The sequence below is a fragment of the Sphaerodactylus townsendi genome, linkage group LG12, assembly GCF_021028975.2.
Source record: "Sphaerodactylus townsendi isolate TG3544 linkage group LG12, MPM_Stown_v2.3, whole genome shotgun sequence".
In the NCBI taxonomy this organism is placed as follows: domain Eukaryota; kingdom Metazoa; phylum Chordata; class Lepidosauria; order Squamata; family Sphaerodactylidae; genus Sphaerodactylus; species Sphaerodactylus townsendi.
In genome coordinates this window covers 36,509,494-36,537,226 of record NC_059436.1, presented here as the reverse complement: position 1 = coordinate 36,537,226, position 27,733 = coordinate 36,509,494, and the positions used below count along the sequence as shown (strand labels likewise).

General features: G+C 44.2%; 2 protein-coding genes across 3 annotated transcripts; both read left to right on the top strand.

The window, feature by feature from the left end:
* Nucleotides 1-476: 476 nt before the first annotated feature.
* Nucleotides 477-24,790, top strand: TOR4A (torsin family 4 member A). 2 transcript variants are annotated; one of them, XM_048513313.1, is made up of 3 exons: nucleotides 477-526; nucleotides 12,982-13,120; nucleotides 20,936-24,790. In XM_048513313.1, the coding sequence occupies exons 2-3, from the start codon at nucleotides 12,991-12,993 to the stop codon at nucleotides 22,249-22,251; spliced, it is 1,446 nt and encodes a 481-aa protein (XP_048369270.1). In that variant the 5' UTR covers nucleotides 477-526; nucleotides 12,982-12,990; the 3' UTR covers nucleotides 22,252-24,790. The 2 variants fall into 2 exon arrangements, with proteins under 2 accessions (XP_048369270.1, XP_048369271.1); XM_048513314.1 differs by lacking the exons at nucleotides 477-526; nucleotides 12,982-13,120 and adding an exon at nucleotides 15,155-15,436.
* LOC125442146 (zinc finger and SCAN domain-containing protein 9-like) lies at nucleotides 2,490-8,095 on the top strand. Its single transcript, XM_048513312.1, has 4 exons — nucleotides 2,490-2,955; nucleotides 4,332-5,214; nucleotides 5,669-5,777; nucleotides 6,290-8,095. Exons 2-4 carry the CDS (start codon nucleotides 4,462-4,464, stop codon nucleotides 6,958-6,960), a joined length of 1,533 nt encoding a protein of 510 aa, XP_048369269.1. The 5' UTR covers nucleotides 2,490-2,955; nucleotides 4,332-4,461; the 3' UTR covers nucleotides 6,961-8,095.
* Nucleotides 24,791-27,733: the final 2,943 nt, after the last annotated feature.

Below are 27,733 nucleotides of genomic sequence, written 5' to 3'. Positions count from 1 at the left end.
CCAGGGCTACAGTTTGCCTCGTTACGCCCCTGGTTTGGGTCCTACTGCCTTGGGGGTGGGGGGTGGGGGTACAAAACTAGGTAGGCACTAGGACCCAAGTGGAGCATTCTAGAACAAAAAAGGTCCAGGAAATGGATTAATATACTTTTACTGTCATCTTTTGGTGGAAAAGAGTATAGCATGTAATGCCTAGTTGCTGCTGAGTGTTTCTTCGTGCTGTAAGAATTAGAAGCTTGATCTGATTTACATGAAGGTCAGGTCATTATGCAGCTGAATTTAGTGCTTCCATGCAGTCAGAGCATTCACAGCCCTATGTATGGAAATTAATTGCCAAGTGGTCTCCCTAAGAGTTAATTCCAAAGAGGACTGTTTTCTAGAGTGGCTGTAGAAATAAGCACATGTAGGCACATGCAGGTCCTTGCATGTATACATCTCTGGTAACAGCACTCTGACTTCCTGCTCTGCTCTGAGCTAAGGCCAGTTCTACAAGTTTCTAGCTGTGTTCTTCACAGGAGCGGGCAGCTGGGTAAGTTGGCTAAAGGCATTTGGGCAATAGAGAGTGCAACAAAAAAGTACAGATCTGGGGATGAAATAAAGAGAAGGGCTTGGGCAGGGTGGGTGGATGATTAATCTGAGAGTAGGTTGATAGTAAAGGTAACGAGTCCAGGTAACAAAATACTGTCCTAAACCAGTAGCAATGCCCTCTTTTCCTTCTGCAAGAAGTGCTGGGATGTGAGCCTAGGAGAGCTATCTTCTACCTTGCAAAGCACCCCTTCTTAGAAGGGAAGAGGGCTCCTGCTGTCTATCCCTGTGGCTCATTCCGCACATGCAGAATAATGCACTTTCAAACTGCTTTCAGTGCTCTTTGAAGCTGTGCGGAATAGCAAAATCCACTTGCAAATAGTTGTGAAAGTGGTTTGAAGATGCATTATTTTGCGTGTGCATGTGTTTGAGCTGGAGCTGTGGTATTTTTGCTTTCTAATGGGTAACCCATCCTCTTCTACACTCTTTCACTCTTATTTTGCCCTCATTTCAAGGCGCTCAGGGCAGTGCATGCTGGATTGCCTTCTTTTCCCCCTGCCCCCTTGTTAATCTTTGCAGCAACCATATAAGCAAGTTAAGCTGCAAGAGAATGGCTGGCTTGAGGCCACCCTGTGAGGTTTTTGGCTGAGCAGGGAATTGAGTCCTGGTCTCCCCAGTTGAAACTCTTCATTTTAACCACTATACCCTGCTGGCTCAAAGGTACAGGTGGAATCCTGCTTTCCTTGCATGTGGCTACCCCTGACAGAGGGGACTCGTTATATTTACTTACTGGTGGAGGGATTGCACTCTGCACATGCTCCAACACACTATTTTGACACAATTGCTTCATGTGTTCTAGAACTGAGTACTGATATTTTATAACCATTTTGGGGCTGAAATCTGCACTCAGGACAACAAAAATATTCTGGGGATAAATTATGCTGAGTTTAAGTCAAAGGAAGCCCCTGGGCCTCACCCCACTATAGTGTGCTATAAGTGGCATGGGGAACAGGAACTGACATGAGAAGAAAACACTGCTCCACACAAAATGGAGTTTTCCCGGAATCTTTGGGTCTCCAGCTTGTGTGTCGAAGGATGGAAGGAAGAAGTTGGAAGCTGTAATTTTCCCATGGCCCAAGGCATGCCTGGCTGAACAATGGGACTAGTTAATCTCCACTGTCTCACCTCGCGCATACACACTCAAGTTTGTGTGGGCCCTTTTCCCTTTTATCTGCTGCTATTGATGGACCCTACCTCTACTGAGCTGATAAATAATGCTAATTTCTTAATTGCTGGTCTAAGATTGTCAATAAAGTTATTTGATTTGAACTGGTAAATATCACCCATCTCTGAAATCTATCCACTTCCTTGCCTCCTTCTAGTTAGCTCTTGTATGCAGTGAGTGTGTGGATGGATATACTGATCAGTCATAAATTGATTCTATTAATATCCTTACTATCATAACTCTTCATTGGAGAGCTTCCATTTGGATTATCCTCATAGACACAGGTTACAGATCTCCATTACCCCTACTCACTAAGCTCCAAAAGATAATTCCGCACATTAAAAGTGGAGACAGTCTGCTTTGGGCAACGCCAATAAACCTCACCTGTTGAATACAGAAGGATCCTCACACAGTTTCTTCTAACTTTTCTCCTTCCAGCAAATGAGTTTTTTTAATGCAAAAGATTCTCCCTACCCGTCTACTTTCTCTGTCTTTCACATTAAGCTGACTTGCAGAAATTTTACAAATGAAGTTTCATATAGTTCAGGGGTAGGGAACCTGCGGCTCTCCAGATGTTCAGGAACTACAATTCCCATCAGCCTCTGTCAGCATGGCCAATTGGCCATGCTGGTAGGGGCTGATGGGAATTGTAGTTCCTGAACATCTGGAGAGCCGCAGGTTCCCTACCCCTGATATAGTTGAAAGTTAGAAAGAGTAAGGCCAGCTGGCAATTCTAATTGTCTAGCATCTACAGTCCTTCGCTTTCCGTAAAAGGGAGGATTGTTTTTCTCTCTAATCTACACTGAGGTTGTTCCTTAAAGCTATGCGGAACTGGGCAGCAGTCTGAGACCAAACTAGGTTGTTAGTTCCTCCTTCCTGGTTCCCCTTGGAGATGGGTGCCTGAAACTTATACACACTGCTTCTGAAAGCACAGTTCCTTGTTCACTGAGAACTTTACTAAGCAAATGGTCTTTTTGAGAAGTGGGATAGGAATGAAACTTGAAGATCAAACAACCCACATGAACATTTCCTAAATTTCTGAGAGCTGAAACTTGCTCCTTTTCCTGAATTAAAACTAGAAGCTCAAAAAGCACAGGAGTAAAAACTGCAATCTCTAAGTTTATGCACAAGTGACTATTTTGAGCATGTTACCAGACTGGAAGGAAGTCAGCTCAGAGCTGTGATGTGCAGAGCACCCACCTCTGAAGGTAAGTCATTTTACTTTTGTTTGGCTTTGGGAACCAGTGAATTATCCAATCACACCTGATGTAGAATGAGTAATCCTTGTAGAAGGCTAACTGGCAGAAGAAAAAGGCCAGAGCAAGCCGAGCTCATTGCTTCTTGGAGACACAACAGACAGCCTTATTAGAGCAATTCTTTAATGCCACAAGATACTTTAATTGCTTTAATTTAATTGTGCGGGCCTATTTGTTTGGGCCACAAAGACCACATCAGTTCAATTTGGTCAAGGGTTAATGAGAACTGGAAGGTTCAAATCCACCAAACAGTTTTGCTTTCTGTTTTGAAAGTGCTGATACCAGCTCCAGACCTCCAGAATGGACAGCTTGTATGACTTGATGGTCCTTGTGGTCTCTTCCAACTCTATGATTCTAGTCAGTTCTGATGGAAAATAACTACACCTGATCTGAGGTGCTCTTTAATGTCTCTTCAGAGCATTAGAAATAAGTTCTGTGGATAGCCCATTACTTAGTATAAGCCCTGCAAGTAAGAGTTGCCAGGACAAATTTGCAGGGGCATCTTCCTACTTTGGGGTGGGGTGGGGGAGTGCTGGATGTTGAAGGGATTTTAATGTTTGTTAAGTTACATATAGGCAGGTTAAGAGGGAAGCAAGCAGAGGCAGGAAACAAGCCCTCTCTAGGAGCAGCAACTCAGTAAACAGCAACACCTCTAAAGCCCCAGGTTTGTTTCTCTCGGCCTCTTTAAAACACAACTGCTTTTTCTGTGGCTAGTTTGGCTAACTGAAGTATATAAAAGGAGTCCAGCTGGATCAAACCATTTTGTCCAGCATGCTGCCTCTCACCGCAACCAACCGCATGCCCTTGGCAATGACAACTAATGAATCCTCCAGTTATTGATCCTAAGCAGTATTCAGATATACACAGCCTCTGAATGTGGAGTTTCTCCTTAGCTATCCTGGTTAATAGCCATTGATTAACATTTATTTAAATACCCTCCATGAGTTTATCTCATTCCCTTTTAATGCTAGTAACCATCACTGCGTCCTGTGGTAGTGAATTCCACAAATTAATTGTGTGTCATATGAAAGACCTTTTGTTGGTGCTGAATCTATTGCCAATCTACTTCGTTGAGTGAACATGAGTTCCAGCGTCTTGGAGAGAGAGGCAAAGTTCTCTCCCTGTCTGCTTTCTCCAGACCATGCATAATTTTATAAAGCTCTATCATGGTCTCATTTAGTTTATCTTTTTACTAAGATGAGAAGTTCCACTCTATGCAAGGAAGGGGATCTAATTCTTTGATATAGTCTTGTTATGTTTTCTCCACACCTTTCCCAGAACTTGGTAAATACACATTTTATTCCCCTCACACCAAAACTCAAATTCAGATTCTGCCATGCTGCTTAAAGGTCTTTGTTGGATATTATGAGCTGCATCGATTGAAGGAAGAGCTGGAGAAATTATCTTGGAGCTCCAAGTTCAGAGAAGATTCCAGTTTAAGCTACCATCCATGACCTCATGGAAAGCAAAATGGCTGCTGAGCTGCTTGTCCAAGGTCTCAGCTTCCAAGCAAAGTTAGACCACAATGTTGAAAAAGAACAAGTTCAAGCAAGCTTCCACTGTGGAAAGGTGGAAAAGGCAGTACTCCTCGATGAACTCTTGGGGTTGAGGCTACCACAAGCTGTGAAGAAGGAACAGACTAAAAGGATAACATTTCAGAATTTGGCAGCCCAGCAGCCAAAAGAGTTACAAACCCCCATTACTCCAGCTTGGAACAACTTGCAGCCACCTCTGTTAACTCAACAGGATGATATTGAGGCTTACCTGGGCACCTTTGAGCAGGTGGCTGAAGCCTGTCACTGGCCTCAAGAAGAGTGGGTGACCCGACTCGCACCAGCCCTCAGTGGGAGCATCCGACAGATCTCCTGCGATGTAAAGGACTATGAAACACTGAAAGAGGCCATCTTGAAAACACATGGCGTTACTCCAGAGATGTGGCGTCAACGCTTTAGGCAGTTCTGCTATCCGGAAGGTAAGGATCTGTTGGAGATTTATGGTCAACTCCAGGAACTTTGCTACTGGTGGCTGAGGCCAGAGATACATACAAAAGAGGAGATCCTGGAACTTTTGATTCTGGAACAGTTTCTGGCCATCTTGCCAAATGAAACCCAGAACTGGCTCAGGAGTCAAGGGCCTGAAACTTGTATCCAAGCGGCAGTCCTGTTGGAGAGTTTCCTGCTGCATGAAAAAGCCCGAAGTTGGGAAAAACAAGTGAGTACAGGGCAGTGCCTACAGGAGGGGAGCAGATGTTTCCTTTTGTGTAGCGAGCCAGCATGGTGTAGGTTAAGAGTGGTGGACTCTGTTCTGGAGATCTGGGTTTGATTCTTGACTCCACATAAGCAGTGGACTCTTATTTGGTGCCCTGGATTTGTTTCCACAATTCTACATGTGAAGCCTGTAAGGAGACTCTAGGTTGCTTACAAACTCATTTCTCTTCCTCTCCTCACAACATGAGGGAGCTATGACATCAGCCATTGCTACCTAGTGGGAAAGAACGGCAAAGAAGCAATAGCTGCTGCTATTGCGCCTGAAGGGTGCCTGGCGTTTTACAGAGTAACATACAAGAAGCTGTGCCTTGCCCTGAGGAACATACAATCTAGGTAGGGATAGGGGGTGGGGGGAAGAATATCTGGTCCTCTCGGGCCTGACACCTTGTTTGTTTTAGGAGTTGGCCCCAAATGCATGTGAGAAAGAGCCAGGTGCCTCAGGACCCGGGCAGAACACTGCTTGCCAGGAAGGTGGAGAAGAGAGCGAGGCTGATAGCAGCTGGCAAGGTAAGGGATTGGAATTTCATTTATTGTAACTTCTCAGGAGCAACTTCAGATTAGCGGCTTCTCTCCCTAGTACTTGAAATTCGAGGAATGCCATGCTCATATCATCTGCACATCGGGTCAGAGGGAGATGTTGACCTTCAGCTTCCCTCAGGATAAAGGACTGGCAGAAACATGCTGAAGTCTAGCTAAACAAATGAGTGCTCTGGGATTCTTCATATCAGATTTTCTCCAGCTGTTCTTTGAACACTCTCCAAATAATTGACTTCAGAGCTTGGCTTCCTTGTTATCCGAGTTTGGTTTGTGATAATATTGGATAACTGATGTATATTTATATTTGGCACTTAATGTCTGACAGATGACTTGCAGAGGTATTTAGCATATATGTCAAAGCCAAACAAGCCATGTTTGATGCCCTCTAAAATCAAAACAGCCAAAAGAGCTGAAGGTTCTTCTGATGTCCTCCCATCCACTGATATAAAACAATCTTTTCTCTCTCCACTTTCTTCCTACAGATGTTGGAATGATCCCTAGAGAAAAAGGGCCGCAGTCTGCCTTGAAGGATGAGGCAGAGGAACTACAAAAGTCCTTGCCAGCAATACATGCGGGTGACTTTGTGCAGAATCATGACCAGGGGAGAGTGTGGGCTAGCCAGGTTCGAACTGCAAATGATCTCGTCGGACTTCCATCAACAATGGACATTTCTGCTCCTTATCATGATACAAGGCACCAGAAGATTCAGGGCACTGGTGTGGACACAGGAGGAAAATCAAATATAGCTAGACAGTATGGCAACAGTTTTGGCAGGCATACAGAGCTTCTTAGAGATAAGAGAATACATTTGGGAGAGAAACCATATCAGTGCCCTAAATGCAGGAGTAGATTCAGCGAAAGTACAGCCCTTCACCGGCATCTCAAAAGCCACTCTGCTGAGAAACGATACCAGTGTACTGAGTGCGAGATGCGCTTCCGGCAGAGCTCAGACCTCATCAAACATCAGAGAATCCACACAGGGGAGAAACCTTACCAGTGTCAGGAATGCGGAAAGAGGTTCAGCCTGTGCTCAGCTCTGTATAGACACTGCCGGGGACACTCTGGGGTGAAACCATTTCAGTGCAAAGAGTGTGGGAAAAGCTTCACACGGAACTCTAGTCTATCACAGCACCATCGACTTCACAAGCAGTAGACTCTAGAGTGTGGCCTGGAGCCAAAGATAAGCAGTTCAGGAATTACATGTCCTTCAAGGGTTGTGTGTATTCATAATTTCATGGTGCAGCCACCACTAAGTGCAAAGTTCAGCAATATGAGAATCAGGTTTAAATTTCAGTTTTAAAAAGTGAAGTTTCTAGCCCTGAAGTCTGTGAAATTATGTCTGAAAAGTATGCAGGCAGTGCTTAATGAAAAGGGGTCTTCCTGGCTCTTCATAATTAGTGTGAGCAGAAATTAAGCACAATTACCGTCAAATGCACAGCATTTATTTATTGATGAGGTTAATTTCCTCTTACATACAAAGTAGTTTACCAGCACATAAAAATATTGCGAAATAATTAGTAATATCAATCAAGAGCAACCATGGATTAAAACGGTTTTCAAAACACAGAGGAAGAAAAGATAGCACTATTTAAAAATAATAATTGATATTGACCACCAAGAGAAACAACATTTGGGAGCCATTTCCCCTGCCCCTGCGGGATCCTTAGAGCTACCCCCAATTGCTTTTTTAAAATCACCAATCAAACGTTATTATAACAAACTATACATCAAGTTATCTGAATCCACAGATTTCATTTTTAAAAAGGAAGTCTCTAGTCCCTTTTCTTGCAGAAAGACACATTTCCCCTTATACAGTGGTGGGATTCAAATAATTTAACAACTAATTGTTTACAAGCACCATTTTAATAACCGGTTCTGCCAAAGTGGTGCGAACCGGCTGAATCCCACCACTGTCCTTCTATCTCCACAAGCGGATAGAGACATTCATTGTTTAAATGAAAGCTGGGAATTCAGATAACCTGTTGGCACAGATTGAACAAACAAACACTGAAAGCCCCAGTGGCAGCGCATGGGACAGAAAGAATGCAGCTGGGAAACCTGCCACATAGAAGCTTGTCACTGCTATATTTTGTATTGGAGCCACAGCAGTGATGGAGAAACCACACAAGCCTGTCCCTTATCACAGTCAAGAGGCACCTTCAACCCCACCTGCATTTGATCAGCTTTTGCATTTTTTTACTGTGTTTATAGCATGCAAATCAAGCACCAAATAATTAATTGTTGATTCCTGTTCTGTAGGATCCTGAGTAAATGTTGTGTTGATGTGAGTCTTATACTTATTGATGATCTCATGATATTTGATTATTCTTACGGAATTGTTATACCCCCACAGAGGCTTTTGTTATTTCCCCATTAAGCTTTAGTTTCCCCCTAGTTAGCATGGTTTTAGTCAGTCTGAGAGAGGTGTTAAGGGTGTTGGAAACCAGAATATTTGTGACATCCATATTAATATATGGTGGTCCATAGAGTACAAATCAAGTTTAATAGCAGTTAGAACTAGAAAAAGACTGAAAGCGCTGAAAGGAAGCAAGACAGAGTGGACTTTCCTAAAGCAACTGAGAGAAGTCACAGTCTACAGCCGTGGTGGCGAACCTTTGGCACTCCATATGTTATGGACTACAATTCCCACCAGCCCCTGCCAGCATGGCCAATTGGCCATTCTGGCAGGGGCTGATAGAAATTGTAGTCCATAACATCTGGAGTGCCAAAGGTTCGCCACCACTGGTCTACAGATTCAAACCTGCTCAAGACAAGCAAGTACTCTGACTTAGATAGACCCAAGGGAGGAGTTAGGGTCTTGTTTCTCTCCAGTAATAAACCCATTGTAAGAACTGTTGAACCTGGCTTGTGTCTCCCCCATTCCTAGCCAAGTACAGGGCACCTCAAAAAGATTAACTTGGGGGGCAGAACAGGTATTAATACTATTCCAACCACTCACACATCCTTTGATCCAGAGATCTTGCTGGCACACAGGGTGATGTTGCCCACTTTACAAGTGAAGCACCCTGTACACTTCCAGGGCTAGTCTAATAGAAAGTGTGTGTTAGGCCTTTACCCCTGCAAACCCAGTAGTTCAGGACCTGAGGCTCAGGGAGTTGCCTGCTCCTGTGTTTCTATGTGAGCTGCCCTGAGCCTGGCCTTTGGCTGGGGCAAGGCAGGATGTAAGCCCTAAATAAAGGAAAGTATAAAAGTACAGCCTGATTTCTTAGACTGTTCTGCTTTCTAGAAAAACAGACTGCTGATACTTTCCACTGCTGTGCAGAAGAGGACATTGTGTTTGGAAACCTGGCATTGTGTAGTGCCTGAGAGACTCAGCTACAAATTTTGTCCCTTACGGCGTTGTTGTGAGGAAAGCAGTAAGACAATATGAAAAGCTTTGAAATCCTGAAAGTGATACACAGATGATAATTAGGATTACGAAGAGATTTGTTCTCATCCTTGCAAAGCCAGATTCCCAAATTCTTTCCTCTGCGTAAATTCATCGAGACAGCCTAACATATCTTACTCAGTGGCTGCTCTGGAGTTATTGCTCATCCCTTTCCACAGATGCCTTTGCCCAGTAGGCTGAACGAGATGAATGTGCAGAGCAGAGATTAACGGAGGACTTTTAATGCCAAGAATGTGGGCTTTGCAGGCCCCTGGCTGAAGGAGAAGGCAGAGAAGCAAACAAGACAACAGAGCATCTTGTACCTTTGAGTGGCATTGCAGACGAGAACCTGAGGTTGATACCTGGATAAATGTGGGCTTTACAGCTGTTCATGCACTGAATGTAATTTAAGAATTACTCTGTCAGTGGATTATACACACATTCACTGTAATAGAACTTGTGAACAGGGTGTATGTAGAAAGTGGTACTCACATTGAGCTAAATTCAAAGACTAGGATTTCCAACGAAGAAGAAGAAGAAGAAGAAGAAGAAGAAGAAGAAGAAGAAGAAGAAGAAGAAGAAGAAGAAGAAGAAGAAGAAGAAGAAGAAGAAGAAGAAGAAGAAGAAGAAGAAGAAGAAGAAAAAGAAGAAGAAGAAGAAGAAGAAGAAGAAGGGGAGGAGGAGGAGGAGAAGGAAAAGAAGAAGAAGAAGAAGAAGAAGAAGGGGGGGAGGGAGGGAGGGAGGGGGAGAGGATGGAGGCAGAGGAGTTTGGATTTATATCCCCCCTTTCTCTCCTGTAAGGAGACTCAAAAGGGCTTACAATCTCCTTTCCCTTCCCCCCTCACAACAAACACCCTGTGAGGTAGGTGGGACTGAGAGAGCTCAGAAGAACTGTGACTAGCTCAAGGTCACCCAGCTGGTGTGTGTGGGAGTGCACAGGCTAATCTGAATTCCCCAGATAAGCCTCCACAGCTCAAGTGGCAGAACAGGGAATCAAACTCGGTTCCTCCAGATTAGAATGCACCTGTTCTTAACCACTATGCCACTGCTGCTCCCATAGAGTTTGTTTGTGTGGATTATTTTGTTTTGTTGCTGGTAGAGCTTCTGAACCTAATATGAAGAAACTAGGTGATGCTCATACTGGTTTGGAGATGAAATGATACGAAAAGCCCTCCAGCAATATTTCTGCAGTGCCCTCAGCCATTAAAATCACAAAGTTTCTGCTAGCCGAAAGAGACCCCAGCTAGAGTCTCTGATAAAGCCAGGGAAAAGCAGGGTTTCAGAGCCCACCATGAGTCACAGTCCCGTCCTGGAAAGAACACAGTTTTCTCTCAATTCCTAGGGTAGAGCAGGGATGCTCATTCTTCTTGCAGATTGTGATCTGGCAGGCAGAAACTTTTGCTTGTTTGATTTCCACTTCCTCTTTCTGCAGAGCCTGTAATAACATGGGATTGGATTCAACCGGCTTTTCCACTTCTGAAAAAGGGAGGGGGCTCTCTTACCCAAAAAAGCTATCCTGAGGCTCCTAGGACCTGCAAAGACAAAAGCTGTGTGAAATGGGAACTGTTGTGAGGAAGGGATTCGGTGAAATTAAAACAGTTGGCTGCATCCAACTCATGCCAGTGGCAGGACTGTAGCCAGCGTGGGGCCAATGAGTACATGTTCCTGTCTGAAAGGTCAAGAATTTACCCCCCACAAAAAAGACGTCTTAGGTTGTAATCTGATAGCTTCCTCTGCCATTTCACTCCGCTGTGCCACCACAGTTCATCTGATCTGAACGTTTGACGATCCCACTCCTACAGAGAAGTAAGATCTGTTTTAGTAATTGCTCAAGCCTTTTTGGTTGTGGCCCCTGCCTGGTGAACCAAGTTACCAGAGGGAGCTAAGAAAGCCTTCCAACTCCAGTCCTTCAAGCAGGTTTTGTAAAAAATAATAATAAAAGGAAGGGAGGGAGGAAAACTTTTTAATAGGGGTGTTTTTGTAAACTAGGGCATGCATTTCCATATTGCTTTATAGACGCTTTATTGTTATTTTATTAGCTTTTAATAGATAAATTGTGAACTGAATTGAGACATTTTGAGAAAGGTGGTGGTGGTTGTCTACTTTGTGCATTAAATATTTGTCTTTTGTTTTGATCAGCTGTTTCAAAACTATGAACTTGCAGGTGTTTAAAACTTCATATATACATTTGGTAGCTGGATTCTAAGCATTTCTTTTGTCTACGGGACAATTCTTTTAATTATTCCCAGGATGAGGTCTTCCCGGGGCAGACTGGTTATTAGAATCAATTAGGAAATTGCTGGGGGGCCTACAGCTCAACTGGTTGGGGGAATAGGGTCTGGCAGACAGAGACCAGAAGCACTAGCAGAGGGAGGTGGGCAGTGTGGCCAAGGAATGTAAATTACCCCCCCCCCTTTTTGGCACTTCTATTGCTGTAGGGTGCCTGGCCATTCAGGTTACATGATCACACCAGAAAGGCAGGGTATAAATCCAAACTCTTCCTTCTTCTTTCCTTATCTCTCCAGATGCCTGTTACTGTAAATATTCATTCATTCATTCAATTTAATATACCACCCACCCCCAAAAGGCTCTGGGTGGTGTACAATATACATATTAAAAACTTCACAAATAAAACCAATAACAGCGAGCTAAAACCATACATAGAAAACAAATACCAATTTCCAAACTACTTATCAGATGGCAGAAGTGCAGTTCAAATTGCAGTCCATATCATGTTATGAGGGTGGTCTGAATATAGGATAGAATATAAATGTAAATGCAGTGCAGTGCAGTGCTCATGACTGAAGCCGTCTTTGGATGTGCTCAGGGCTCTTCAGTGGGAGATGGACTGAAAGCTAGTGTAAATAACTACAGAGTTATTTGTTTACATAGCTAATCTATAGTTTTGCATGGTCTAATCCAGTGATGGCGAACCTTTTAGAGACCGAGTGCCCAAACTGCAACCAAAAACCCACTTATTTATTGCAAAGTGCCAACATGGCAATTTAACCTGAATACTGAGGTTTTAGTTTAGAAAAAATGGTTGGCTCCAAGGTACACGTTACTTGGGAGCAAGCTTGATGGAAGTTGGTGGCTTTGCTTTGAAGCAACCGTGCAACTCCTCAAATGGGTGAATCATGACCCTAGGAGGGTTTACTCAGAAGCAAGCCCCATTGCCAGCAACTGTGCTTACTCCCAGGTAAAGGATTGCGCTTTAGTTCTTCCCATGAAAATCAGTGGAGCTTCACAGTTCTTAACAGGGTTACCTACACTGCTTCCCCAAAACTAGGTCTTAGGTTTAATGCTATTAATCTCCCTGAAATAATTACACTATTATCACACTGGGGGCCTGGTGAGAAGGGGGAGGGGTGTGGGGGGAGAGGGAAGTAAAACTTTATCTTTCTGAAACCCAATAAACCCCCACCACAAAATAGCCGAGTCTTTCCTGCTTGCTGTGGTGTGTGAATGTCGTGCCCAGCAGTTCAGGCCAGCCTAGATGTGTGGGGGGCAATTTTCTGTGCCACCCCACATGACAAACTCTCTGCGCACGTGCCCACAGAGAGGGCTCTAAGTGCCACCTCTGGAACCCATGCCATAGGTTTGCCACCACTGGTCTAATCTATTATAAGCGACTATAGTTTTGTCTTTATATACATGTATTTGAGTTTGCAACAATATATTTTTATAAACTTTATACACACACACACCCTATATATATATTTCCTGGTCTTTAGAATAGATATGCAAAGGATGAAATATGTCTGCCTTTTGTTGAACATTTCTCAGGAAATTTGCATGCCTGTAAGGAGAGTTCATTCCACTGAACGCCCAGAGGAAAACTGGTCTGGCTGTAAAAGTCAGAGAGGAAGGAAGAAAGAGGAAGCCATGGGGCTACATTCACTTGATACCGGGAACTCTTGCAACGGTGAGTCTTAGCTAACTGCACATAGTAGCTCAGGGAGGCCTAACGACAGCATTCAGTTAATTGGCAGCCTTGGCGTTTAGTCTGACTGCTTTTTCAGGAGGCAAATGTCAAACTTAGATGTTGTTCCTTTCCGAAGCTTAAGTTTTGAAGAGGAGGCAGATGGTTGTATGTTATGATCAAGGGAAGGGTATGCTAATCTCAGTTAGTGGCAATCACTGGATTCTGTTTTTTCCCCCACAAGTTTCCTCTTCTACTCTCTGGCTGCCTGGATATCATTAGTACGTTCCTTCTGCTCTTGCTGACAGAATATCTGTGTTTAACAGCAATGTAACCAATAGAATTTCATCTGATGCAGTTTTACCTGGTTATGATTCATCTGTGGAATTTCTGCCTACCACACTGTTAGATTGGGCCTTTGCTTTTTAAATGCTTGGCCTCTCTCCTCCTTAGCCTGGTCTCACCAACCTCAGCTAACTATCTTTTCTTCCCCTCCCTACCAGTCTCTGTCAGCCACGAATGCAGCTGCCTATTTCTCAGTCTCCCACTGTTTTAACAGTAGTTTGATTCACAGCTATCAGCCGGTAGCACTGATGTAAACATTACTCCTTTCTCATTCTTGCTCAACTTGCTGTGGTTAACTGGGCAGCAATAAGGGATGGCTGAAAAAGGTGGTGACGCTTTTGGCAGCCAGAGCCCTTCTCAAGTTGGCAAGAATTTGAAGACAAGACACCTGTGTGCAGTGCAGTACTCACGACTGAAGCCATCATGGATGTGCTCAGGGCTCTTCAGGAGGAGATGGACTGAAAGCTAGTGTAAACTGCTGCTTTGACTTTTGTAGTCAACCCCGCAGGGTCGTCGCTAAGGAATAGGCGAGACGCGGAGGAGGTTTCATCTGGCGGAGAGCGTCAGCAACAGGAAGCGCGGGTTTTCGTGATCCTGACAACTCTCCCTGTGCTGGTCTCTCGCACCTTTTATTAGGGTTTCATTGTGGGCGTGTAAAGGAGGTGGGTAGGGAGATGAGCGGGAGACTGGGAGACCTGGAGATCATCATGTGATGCATGATCTCACCTGGCTACGTGCGGAGAGGAGCGTAAGCGTCTGAGCCTAATCCTCACCTGGGGGCAAGACCATTGTCCCTGCGCCCGGTGACTGAGCCAGACAGTTCATGACCCGTGACTCATAGGGGGATGAGGAGTGGGGGTGCGGTGCGACCAGCAAGGCCGTAGGTCCATTGGCGTCCCAACGTTCTACCACGGTGCTGCTGGGTCAGCAGTGCATCACTACAGACTTTAGCAAAGGTTTGATACCTAGAAATTAGCAAGTTAAACTTTTTACAGCGTGGCATTCAATGCTGTCATCTCCAAATCGCTGCAGAGGAAACTACTATTAAAGGTTCAGCCACAGGAACTGTTTCAAATGTTGACAAGATGTTGTGGGTTTTCCGGGTTGTGTGACTGTGTTCTAGTAGTATTTTCTTCTGATGTCTAGCCTGCATCTGTAGCTGCCAGTGCTGATAAATTTATAATCTTGTTTTGTTGCATTTTAGGATAGGCACCTTAAGAACAACAGCAAAGTGAACCCTAAAAATCTCAGATGAACAAGTCTGAATTGGCTGCTCCCCCAATTGTACCCTAAATGTTCACAAAACCTCACAACAGAGTGTTGCACGATTAAAAGCACAGTGGCCCTGCCAATGTGGGAATGGGGGGAGATAGTTGGCAGAGGCAGCAGACCTTGATGTTTTACAGCTGGCAATTGGAACTACAGCTTGTCAGACCTTTCCAGTCCTGATCTGGGCTGAGTCTCAAAACTGGGAGGCGCAGATAGGCCGGCACTGTAGTCCTTCACCCTGCCCTCCCTTGCCTTCTCTGTGACCTAAGCCTGGGCCTCATGGGAATGGGTGGTGGTAGGGGCCTGAGTCGGCCTTGTAGCCTGAGCTGAATTTCCTTTGTGGTCTGACCACAGCCAATGGGCTCCGTGCCTAAATGTGTGTGTGTTGTGTGACCTTCTTGCAACACCGGAGGCTATGAGCCAGCCAGCAGCCAAACACAGCTGCAGAGCAAGACCGAGATAAGGCCTCGTGCGGGTGTAAGAAGGAAGCAAGCCAGTGCGGGGGCCACTCCCAGCTTTGCCATTTTCAGTCTCTCAGGCAGCTCAGAAACCCCTTTGCGCAAGAGGCTACAATAAGCAAAGGCTGAGCAGCCCCCCCTCCCATCTTACAAATGCTGCCCTTTGACCTCCAGATGGGGTTGGCCTGTTCATTTGAAGGAGGGAAGAAAATTCCCTGATGCTGAGACACCGAAGACCTGAAACTCGGTAATGGGCGCTCTCTGTCTGCAGGGTGGGGTTTATGGGTGGGACGTTCAGCCTCTTGGGGAAGGGTGCTGGTAGGGCTGCTAGTTTGTCTGCTGACCAGGGGGAAAAGGAGAAGAAAGCCTGGCTGCTGTTTCCTCCCATGCCTGTAATTTCAGCCTTCTCTGCAAAAAATCATTATGATTCAGGCTCTCACCACGTGCACTATTATCTGCTAAGTGTGGAAGTTCAACATAGGAAACTGCAGCAGGGGCTGGTAGAAAGTTATTAACTATGTAAGAGGGACTAATTTTTTAACCCCTTTCCATGATTTGGAGAGCAGCCTTTAGCTACTGTTTGACATGCAAATGTTTTGATGAACAACATTTTTTTTCCTGGTGTAAAGAATAAAAGAGGTGTTTCTGCACATGGACAAGAAAAAGGCACCAGGAATCTTTTTGGATGAACATAGGTAACCAGGGTTGGATTAGATGTCTTTTTTGTTTGAGTTGTCACTTTTTTTCTGGCAGAAAATATGGAATATGGTTGCCCCTAAACAAAAACATAACAGGGGACTTTTGTTTTGTCTTGATTGACCTGCAAAAATCAGTATGTGAGGGGGTTTGGTTGTGAAATCATTAATGTCAGCTATTAAAGGTGCAGGAGACACGGCTGCTAACAAATTGACATTCCTAGTTCAGGATATGCTTGCCATTTTTCCCTTGGTGAAAAATGTTGCTTGGGAGCATGAAAGCAACAGCGTGAACTTTTTCAGCACAAAGATGCAAAATTGAGGGATCAGGGAAGGGAGTCTTGTATGTACATACCGGAAATTGCTGTTCTATTTTACCAGACAGTTAGATCTCTCTCTATCTCTCTGGAAACGTGAGGGCTTTGCTAATTGGTTAGCCTATAAAGCATCTTATATCTCCGGAAATGCATGGCAAAATCTTCACATGTATGCCTTCTAGAAGAGAAGTACATGCTTTGATTGAATTGCATGTTAAAATTACGTCTGCCAACTTGTAAACCAGCTGGCTCTTTAATATCAAGTTGATCTGCACACAATTACTGGGTAATGTTATTTAACTTCATGTCATTAAAAACTTAAAATTTCCATTTCCACTTACTGGTATTAAACATCTATTAAAGGTTCAGTGTATTTTTCCTGACCAGTTATCAACCTTAGTTGAGCTTAATTTTTCAGAATTCTCTGCCATCACATGCAGTTAAAGCCCATAAAATTGGCATCAGTGTTCTGTTTTTGTTCGTATAAACTTGTTTTCTGCTTAGTGGGTGTTCTAAGTAAAGTTGTCTACCTTTTAAATTAGCTGTGCTCTTGTGCCTTTAGTAGGAATAAAGCACGAAGAAGCTCAGCAAGTGAAGAGTTTTGAATCCCAGGGAAAAACTTAACCTATTTAATTTCTGTTTATGATGCTGTTGTTAAAAGTATAAGAGTGGGACTAAATTTAAAAAGTATGCAACTCTACTTCTGGACAGAAACGTGTTTTTGGGCATCAGGCCAGGTGATCAGTCCACTGTGTCCACAAAGCCAAGGGGGCAGTTGATTCTTGTTGGTCCAGGTGGCGGACCATGAGTTTAGAAAACAAAATGGTGTTGAAATTATCTTGTAAGAGCATCTTTATCTGCTGTGATTGTAAAGATTAGAAGTTGTAAGTTGTAACTTTTAATGTGTGCTCCTATCACATAGAGATCCAGTAGCATTCTACAAGAGTCAGCCTTGTGTTCAGTATTGGTTGGGGGATGAAATATAGATGAGGATGTGAATGGAACATTTACTATGGTCCACTCTAGTCAGCAGTGAATAAAGAAATTATGGGGCAGGAGACTGTTACTTTCAGCTCTTAGTGGGCAAAACACTTCCATTCAGGAATGAAGTTTGACTGGTTTGTTTTGCTCCTGTCCCAGAGGAATTTAATCAGTAATAATAGCCACAACTGCTCTTGGCAGAAGCTTGACATGCTCTGCTACTTGGTGTAACACTCTAAAGCTGCTATTTTATAGGCTGCCTTTCTTTTAGACTGGAGATGTTTTACAACACATTAAAACAACGAAGTGGTATGAAATCCAGTACATCTAAAAATATCACTGCCCAATAATACACAAGCGTGCAACTCCTCTTTGCTGCTGCATTTCAGACATACATTTCAGACATTTGTTTATGTGTGTAGCATCCAACTCATGGTTTAGTTTCCTGTAAACTGAATAGATAATCCCACAGATTAGTTTGCTTCCTCAAACCAAGTGGAACAAGAAACACAATTCCAGAAGGCTCTATTGCTTCTCTGCTGTGCAGCACATAGCAGGAAGTGGGCAAGAATAAACTGGAATCCAATTTTCATAACTCTGCAAGAGGACTGTAGAGTCAGACCATGACCCACCTAGGCTACCACGTAGTTTCCAACAGTGGACAGGCAGATGGCTTCTTAAAAACAGTGTTCGAACAGCCCTCCATGCTGGTTGCCCTCAGTATCTTATATTCAGAGATTCATTTAGCTATTGATGCTCACTGCCATTGTATAGCTTTAACTATATATATATTTGTGGTGGAGTGTGGAGGGCTGGTGGAGTGTGCGGGCTAATTGTTTCTTCCTGACTAAGGGCCCTTCCGCACATGCAGAATAATGCACTTTCAATCCACTTTCACAATTATTTGCAAGTGGATTTTGCTATTTTGCACAGTGGATTGAAAATGCATTATTCTGCGTGTGCAGAAGGGGCCTAAATGATCTCTCCCTCCCTAATGCCACAGCCCTGATCTATATTCCTCTCACACATTTACAGCCACCCGAGAGTCAAGTCAAGTCATAGCCAAGCCACCCCTAAGATCTCCAGCATAATGTGTGCAGTTTGTCCTTGAATCTTACTATCTGGCTGCTACTGGCTCTGATAAATTTTGTGGTAATTTGCCTAATTGTGTATTGTATAAGGAATTAATTTCTTTTATCTTAAATGATTACCAATCAGTGTCTTTGGTTCTGTTATGAGACATGGAGAGGGGAAATGTTTCTGTGAATGCCATTCCTCTCAGTTTCTACCATCTTTCTGTTTAGTGATTTTTTTCCCCCTGTATAGAAAAGTTCCAAACTCTTTAGCATTTCATAGCTTGTCAGGCTACACTAACCATTAGGCAACACTAACATTGAGAAGGGTCTTGTAACAAAAACATGCAAAGGCTAAATAAAATGTGATTATATCATTATTGCTATTGTTATAAAGTATTCAAATACATGTTATAAAATGATTAATAAATTGGTATCAGCGAAGCAATGAATGTGGCAATAAAATTTCAAATGCCAAGCCGTGGGTGATACTTGGAAGAACAGTTAATTTGCATATGTTAACTCAAGCCCCACAGAATACAACAGATTTTCTGGCTGTACATAGGCATGCCTTAACTTTCAACATGCCTTAACTTTTACCCTATCTGCCTGCCCTATAAATTTTGTTCATTTTGTGAGATCCAGGGAAATTCTTGTTTAGAAGCATCTGTTTCCACTGTGCTAGTAAAATTACATTAAAATGAACTGGGGGTGTAAGAGAGAGAGAGAGAGAGAGAGAGAGAGAGAGAGAGAGAGAGAGAGAATTACAATTTTGCTGTTAACTCTAATGTGAAATCTGTATTCAAAGTGTGAAGACACTTGGTTGTGCCTCCAGGGGGCGCTGCTGGCAAATAAGTGGTACTGTGTATCTAAAATAATGATCTCTTTCGCACAATTAATATTCATAGTGTAGGGCCTGATTCTAATCTAAGAACTTCTATTTTGGGCATAAATAAAATGCAAGCTTTTCAAAAGGACATCATCACCCTTTAAAATATATACAAGTGTGGCAGTGATCATGGTCTGACCCTTCCTTAGTCAATTATTATGTTTTAAAAAGGGGGAGGGAAACCACAATTTACGTAGGTGGCCTTTGCATTGGGCATGATTCATGTGGCCTGTTGTTGTTAATGTCTCCAGGGACCTATTGTAAAGGAGCTTTGGACTCAGCTAGACATGATGACGTCCTTGTTTCTGCCACAGGGATGTTGCTGCCATTTTAACACTTCAATTCTGAAAAAAAAAAGCAAGAACAACAAAGTGGGGGCTAATGTTGCCAGCCTCCAAGTGGGCCGGAAGACCTCCCAGAATCACAGCTGTTCTCCAGATTACACAGATCAGCTGCCCTGGAGAAAAAAGGCATCTTTGAAAGGTGGACTGTAAGGCGGGGGGCCCAACCTATGGTGCTCCAGATGTTTATAGACTACAATTCCCAACATCCCCTGCCAGCATGGCATTGGCCATGCTGGCAAGGGATGATGGGAATTGTAGTCCATGAACATGAACTTGTAGTCCATGAACATCTGGAGCACCCTAGGTTGGCCATCCCTACTCTAAGATATTATGACCTGTTTATAACCTCTAAGGTATTATAACCTATAACCACAAAGCCAGCCCTCTTCAGGCTGCCCCCCCAAAATCTCCAGGAAATTCCCATGTCAGAGCTGGCAATCCTAGCAGGGGCCCAGTCCTGAAAGTTAACCTGATGGTGATCCAACTGGGTGGTGGCAATTCTGGGTTGGCAATTCTGGGATGGGATTTACCTGGATATTTTCAGGGTGAAGGCTGAGTAGGCAAGGTTTGGGGACCAGACGAGCTTCAATGGGGTATATAATTCTGTAGAGTCCACTTTCCAAAGTGGCCATTTTCTCCTGATGAACTGATCTGTGTTGCCTGGAGATCAGTTGTAATACTAGGAAGTTCCAAATCCAAATCCAAAACCTTTATTAGGCATAAAACCGGTGTGTGTCAAGAATTCCAGATACAATAAGAAGATCATTATTGCGCAACTTGCAGTACACAGAGTAAAAATATAGCAACAGCTTCAGAGATTTCAACATTAGAGTTATTTAGAAGCTTAGCCATTTTTATTTTATACTAGGAAGTTGGCAATTATTGTGGAGACCCAGGCATTTTACCCCAGCTGAGGACCCTGGAGGTGGTAGAGACCCAGGGCGGTATACAGTAAAACCAACAACAAATAATAATAAAACAAAATACAGCAATAGAAATCAAAAGTGCATTGAAATCCATTAAAACTTTAGGAAGGTGAGCATGTTTAATGGCAGCCCTACTTTGCACTGCCTTTCGATAATGTAATCCAGTCCTCATACTCACAGAGACTATATCACTCCTTGCAGAACTATGTGATGTGCAGTATTAAGCCACAAGCATTTCACAAGTCATTAATTAAGAGCAGTTGATGCATTTTATACCTTTGATAATTTGCAAAATACTCTACTTCTGGGTACTTTGCAGGAATCTGTTTAGCATAATAATAAATCCAGCCCTGGTGTTTAGAGGCCACACCAGTGAGGCTAAGGGAGATTAATTTAATCAAGACCACCCAGCGAGCTTCACAACTCTGCAGGTGTTTCCTGCCTCAGGTATCAGCCTCCACACCATACTGTGTTTTACACTATTTTCATACTTCTTTGGTGTTTTTCCTCCCATTCTACAGAGAAGACAGGACTGACTGGTATACAGGAGCAGGTCAAGATGGATGGCCAGAAGCCCAGCAGTGGGGCTGCTGCACAGAAATGCTCCCAGAAGATCTCTCTCCTTTCTTCCCCAATGCGAGCGATCATCCGTCTACGGAGGACAGCCCACATATTGAAAAAAGGCCGCTCGCCAACAGAAAGGAGGACTCTTCAGGGAGATCCCCAATCGAAGTTCCTCCAGCGGCAGATCTCCTTGGGTAAAGCCAAGCTGGGTAGCGCGTCTGCGTCCATTTTGAGCCAAGCGAGTTTTGAGAATGCACAATATTTTACTTTTGACACATCTGTGCAGCCACCCCTAACCAGATCCAGCAAACGGAGGAAGCGGAGTAGGAACCCCAGGGTGTTGTACCCAGGCAGTACCAGGAGGTACCTGCCAGCAGAGCAAACGAGCAAAGCCAAGCGTTGTCTCCTCTTGCTCGTTGGCATCATTTGCTTCCAAATATTGAATGCGATCGAGAACTTGGACGATAACCTCCTGAAGTACGATTTGGATGGGCTGGAGAGAACAATGCACCGGGAGGTCTTTGGGCAGCCACTGGCCATCGAGAGTATTACAGCCTTGCTGAAAGACTACCTGGCCACACACATACACAACAAGCCCTTGGTGATTTCCTTCAACGGTCCCAGTGGGGTTGGAAAGAGCCATGTTGGTTGGTTGCTGGCCAAACACTTCAGGTCAGTCGTAGGCCACAGTTTTGTCCTCCATTATTTTACGATGCATCACTGCCCAGACAACGCGTCATCTTTGGCCTGCCAGCTGGATCTGTCTGAGAAGATCAGTGACATGGTCACCCAAGCTGAAATAGAAGAGAAGATCCCCTTCTTTATTTTGGATGAGGTGGAACTCATGTCTCCAGCCCTGTTGGAGACCCTCAGCAGATTCCTCCAGACGAACCAAACTAATGAGTTTCTGAATGCTGTGTATATCCTAATAAGCAAGGTGGGGGGTAAAGAGATCACAGATTTCCTTCTGCAGAACGTTTCCAGCGATCTCCCACGGCCACAAAGCGAGGTGGAAGAGCTGATGACCTCCCTCCGTCCTGTACTCAGTAACGTCCATCCTCTTTGGGGCTTTGTGGAGATTGTTCCGTTTGTGTTGCTTGAGAAGAACCACATCCAGAGCTGCTTCTATGAGGAAATGATGAGTGAAGGCATTTACCCCGACACGAACCACATAGAGCATTTAGCCAGTCAGCTCAGCTATTATGTGGAAGGAGGGCGGCAGTATGCCATAATGGGCTGCAAACAGGTAGTGGCTACGGTCAACCTGCTATAAGTGCTGATGGAAATCCCAGGCCAGAGGGTGTCTCTGATTCTGGGAGGATGTCCTGATCATTCTGATGGTTGGGTATGTTCCCAAGCGAACAAGAGTGAGAAACTGTTCAGTAAAAAGGTCAGTAGAAACTTAATGCCGGTCAACTGCTCCTCAGAGATCCTTTGCTTCCATGGGTTTTTCCCCTGCCCATAGATAATTCCAGTCCATCTGGTCCCCCTCTGTTTCGTTGAGCTAGAACTGCAAACAGTGTCTGCCTCCTTTTGTGTTCCAACATGGCTAGCTTCTTCATTTTTACCACGTGTTTACCAAACGCCGAATCTTGTGCTAGACTCAGCATGTATTTGGACTAGTGACCTTCAAACCTCTGCACTGACGCTGAACAGTGGTGAACCACTCAAGGATGCAGAATTAAGAGGATGAAGCTGTCCCTTTAGGCCCCACTTACTGACAGATCAGCTGACTTACGGCAACCCTGCAGGTTTTCAAGGCAAGAGACTTAGAGGTGCTTTGCCATTTTCCGTGTCAATGTCATGTTCTGTATTCCTTGGAGGTCTCCCATCCAGATACTTGCCAGGGTCGAGGCTGTGTGTGTGTGTGACTGGTCCAAGGTCACCCAGGAAGGTCCCTGGCACAGTATAGATTTAAATCTGGGTTTCACCATGTTGGCTCTCTTCCCTGATGTAGCCAGGTTATAAGTGCTTCCAGGTCAGACATGTGTATTTTATTATGTTATTCTGGACTCTCAGGCTCATTCAGCATATGCAGAATAATGCACTTTCAAACTGGTTTCAGTGCTCTTTGAAGCTGTGCAGAATGGCAAAATCCACTTGCAAACAGTTGTGAAAGTGGTTTGAAAACGCATTATTTTGCCTGTGCGGAAGGGGCCATAGTGTGCAACAAGAAGCAAGCTTTTGTGCAGTTGAGTTTACGGGGTTGGATTAAAATGTAGCTTATTTCTTTAAAAGAAATCTGGGGAGGGGGTAAAATAAGATTAAAATGATTAAAAGTGAAGGTGAACACCATATTTCTTTGCAAAACATTTTTCTCTCGCATTTTTCTTCCCTTCTTTCCCTTTGTTAGAAAGGGAATAAGGGTGTTGTGCTCTTAGACTGGTGTGTGGGTGGGTTGGGTGTACACTGTGCTATCTGCTTGTCCAGTGGGGAAAACATCTGAAATAAAGCACGTTCTGGTTTTGCCTGTGTGGTTTCTTATCCCTGCTTATCTTCTGATCCTCTTTTCCTGTCTCTCTCCCTACCCCACCCTCAATCACTCTGTATATTGAGTGCATCTGAATGCTGTTTACGATTCCCTCATATGTTTCCCTAAATATGCAGAATATAGTAAATCTGGGAAAGAAAGATAGAATTGTTGTTAGGTAGACTCTGGAAGTTGCTATCCAATATCAGAAACAAAAATGTTTTGAAAAGAGTGACTCTTACAAGTGTCAGATTAACATGTAATTACCACTATGCACTCTCCACTTCTCTGAACAATGAGATATTCCAAGACAGATGCTGCAAGACTGGCAGCCTTCACTGGAGACAGCATTGGACATTTCTGGAATCTGCTGAGAGAAAGAGATCCTGCAGCTACCGATACTTTGCTTTTGGCTAATTCGCATCTTGCGAAGGCCAGACAATTCCACTTCTCTCACCAGTCCTTCATAGTTCCCACTGTTCTGAATGCTGAAAGATCCCACTGAGAGCACCACCAATTTTGTTATTTTCGGCTGAGAGAACCTTGGAGACTTATGGAGTCTTTGCAATGCTTATCGTATACAAGCATACAAGGTGGAGGGAAAGATGCACTCCTACTTGGCACTATCTATTACCCCAGATTTGTAAGACCCTCCACTCCAGTGTATTTCAATTTCAGCCAAACTGCAGGTCTTCTTTTGTTTCTCTCTTGCCCCTTCTGCACATGCAGAATAAAGCAATTTCAATTCACTTTTAATGCACTTTGCAGTTGTAAAACAGTAAAATAGAACAGTAAAATCCACTTGCAAACAATTGTGAAAGTGGATTGAAAGTGCATTATTCCCCATGTGCGGAAGGGGCCTCTGCATCTATTCCACATCTCAACTGTTACAAGGAGACATCCACAGACATTTGTCATAGGCCCAGATTCATCACTTTAAGTTGTGCTCTCAGTGACAAAGGCACAATCCACACAATTTTTTCAGGACCAGCCAAAGGCAGCAATTCCATGGCTCTTGCAATAAAGCACAATGGTTTTCAGCAAGATATATAAAGTTTCAGAGGGTGCCTGTGTTGCTCTGCAGTAGAACAGCTGGATTTGAGTCCAGTATCACCTCACAGACTGACAAGATTTTCAGGGTACAGTTTATCTATCTGACAAAGGGAACTTTGTCTCTTGAAAGGTTGTACCTTGAAAATTGTCAGTCTCTACTAAGGTGCTACTAGAGCTCAATAGTATATAAAGGATGCTCATGCAATTTCCAGTTCCAAAACATGACAGTTAAAACCTGTATTGTTATGAATATGATGTCAAACATTTTAAATTAAAAATACATGTTGAACAGAGGTCTATTGGAGCATTTTTATTTTTTAAAAATCCTGACAAATTCTGTTTGTTTTCCCCCCACCCAGGGCTGCTGCAGTTCCACAAATTCTTACCTTGAGTAGACCTCCTTGAGTGCAATGGGACTTACTTCAGAGTAAACATGAATAGACTTGCACTACAAATGACTGGCATGCATATAAACGTGGTACATACTGTTTGTTCACATTGCGTTTAGCTGACATTCATCTTTGCAGGTAGAAGATGGTGTTCCGGATATGCAGTTCTTGTAGATTGATTTCTCAAGCTTTAGGCACTTTAGCTGCCCATTAAATAGTTTTGCCTCAGGTTTGGTATAAAGCTTTCTGTTGAATAAACCTCTCCTGGCACTTTCATGCAGCTATGGCAAATTTTCTCTCCCTTTTTAACCAGTAACTTATCCAGGTTCTTGTATCCTATGTTTATCTGACCCATCTTTCAGGGAACTCAGGACAACATAGAGATCTGCCCTTGTTAATTGAGTATGTTACTATAAACATACTATTAAAATTTTTAGAGGTTAATAAAAAGCACCCAACTGAAAAACTACCCAAACCATGAGTAAATATATATTTAGTACATCTTTGCTTTGTATTACTGCTAGTTTGTTCAAACAACATTTTGAAATATATATATTGAAATGTTTTGGAATAATTTTTTTAAGTCTTTAAAAAAATTGACAATACTGTGTCAATCTTTTCCCCAAGTTGCATTGATGCTACAGAATCTTCAAATATTGCTACTTGAAAAACAGAAAGCAATTGAGCACAGGGCAGGATCTTGCGACATATGGTTGGGAGAAAATATAGTAGAGAAAGAATAAAGTAATATGGTTAATGCAATATTTAAAGAAAAATCAGGTACATTACACAGATTGGCACCTGTGTTCACTGTAACTGGGACTGCTAGTTCTGGTTTGGGATATAGCTGGAGATTTTGGGGGTGGAGCCTGAGAACAGTGGGGTTTGGAGAGGGGAGGGACTTCAGTGGGGCATAATGCCATAGAACAGGGCTGTCCAACTCAGATGTTTCAGATGTTCATGGACTACAATTCCCATCAGTCCCTGCTGGCACAGCCAATTGGCCATGCCAGCAGGGGCTGATGGGAATTGTAGTCCATGAACAGCTGATGCGCCAGAGTTGAACACCCCTGCCATAGAGCCTAGGCTCCCAATGAGCCAATTTCTGCAGGTGACCTGGTCTCTGTCACCTGGAGATCAGTTGCAACCCTAGGATATCTCCAGCTATCACTTGGAGCTTGGCAACTCAAGTAGTAACTCATGAGCAGGCCTGCCCCTTCTTTCCTGGAAATGAGAGAGCCCAGCACAACTTCTTCACACTCCTTTAAACCCCATCAATGCCAACAGAGCTAAAGGTAATTTGAAAGAGCCAGTTCCCGGCTCCTTGACTGTGTTTCCCAATGGAAATATTGTCCCCAGAAGTCACTGCACCATCTCCCAGGGATAGGGGTAGCAGTTGGTGAAGTCTGCAGCGTCCTTCAGCATAGCAGCATGTCAGGACAGGGTAATGTACCTGGGCAGCTGGCCTGCGATCCTGACCAATGACACCAGCCCTGGGGCTCTTCCCTTCAACCACTGAAAGCCCATCTCTCCGTCCATGTCTGCACCAAGGAATTTTATGGCCGCATGTTCGACTTGGCTCTTGCATCCAGGGAATGAAGGGTGCTTCTTTCATGTGAAAGCAGCCTGAAACTTTGCATGCCAGTGACAATTTAATTTTTCTAACCACCATCTTTTACATACACCCCCTTATGCAATACTTCTGAAAAATGGGGCAGGTGAGTTGGCGCAGCAGGTGTGTTGACTCATACGTTTTATTTTTGATGCTGCACGGCATCTTCAGCTGGCGGGGGTATATATTAATAATAACTTTTCTCTAAAAATAGAAAACCACAGCCAAGTGTTTTGAATAAAACCCACATGGGCCTGGCATTTGTCTGGTCCAGCACAAAAAGCATTTCCTGCAGGAGAGCATCCATCTTTTGAAATTAACTACAATCATGATCAAACATGAGTCATGAGGGGCACGAGAAGCAGAAGGAGCTGATTCACTCGTCTGTTTTGCAAAGTACTTTTGGCCAGGACATGCTTAGCAGTGAGTTTTCAGAAGAGAAGAGCAGTGGCAGGTAGAAGTGTGTCAGAGCTCTCTTGAGATCCAGCAGGGTGAATTGCCTCAGTATCAGGACTGCCAGTGAGTTACTTAGGCCGTTTCCGCACGGGCAATTAATGGCGGCCTGGAGACAGTAAAAACGCTGTCTCCAGGCCACCATTCGCGATTGTAGGGGAGCGCGAGCTGCATCACAGCCGCCGCCGCCTCGCGTGTCAGCCTCGCCAAGTCAGCGAAGCTGGCATTTCCCCAGAGCTTTGGAAGTGCTCTTTTGGGGAAACGCCACCGGCCGCCACGAGCTTAATCGGCAGCGGCTTCGCGAATGCCTCCCCAACTGCATCTTTGGTTTTGTCCTTGAAGTGCCTCCGGCGCGTCGCCGAGGCCTCGGGGACACGGCCCCGCCCTGTGCCGCTGGAGCAGGCGCTGTTAGGGCCAGGGGGGCGTGGTTCCCAGGCTCCTCGGGCGACGCCAGCCAGAGACCCGGGACATGTTGGAGTCGGGCTGGCGCCGGCGCTTCGCGCGCCAGCTGTTCGTTGTTTCAGGACCGCCCATGCTGACGGCCCCAGCCGCCGCCGGGTCAGCATTGTAACGTGCTGACTCGCCGCCTCGGGCCATTCGTATGAAAACGGCCTTAGTCTAAGATCCAGGCTAGCATGAGGACCAGGTGAAGCCTTTGGGTCATAAGAACATAAGAACATAAGAACAAGCCAGCTGGATCAGACCAGAGTCCATCTAGTCCAGCTCTCTGCTACTAGCAGTGGCCCACCAGGTCCCTTGTGTCACCTGATCTTTGCCA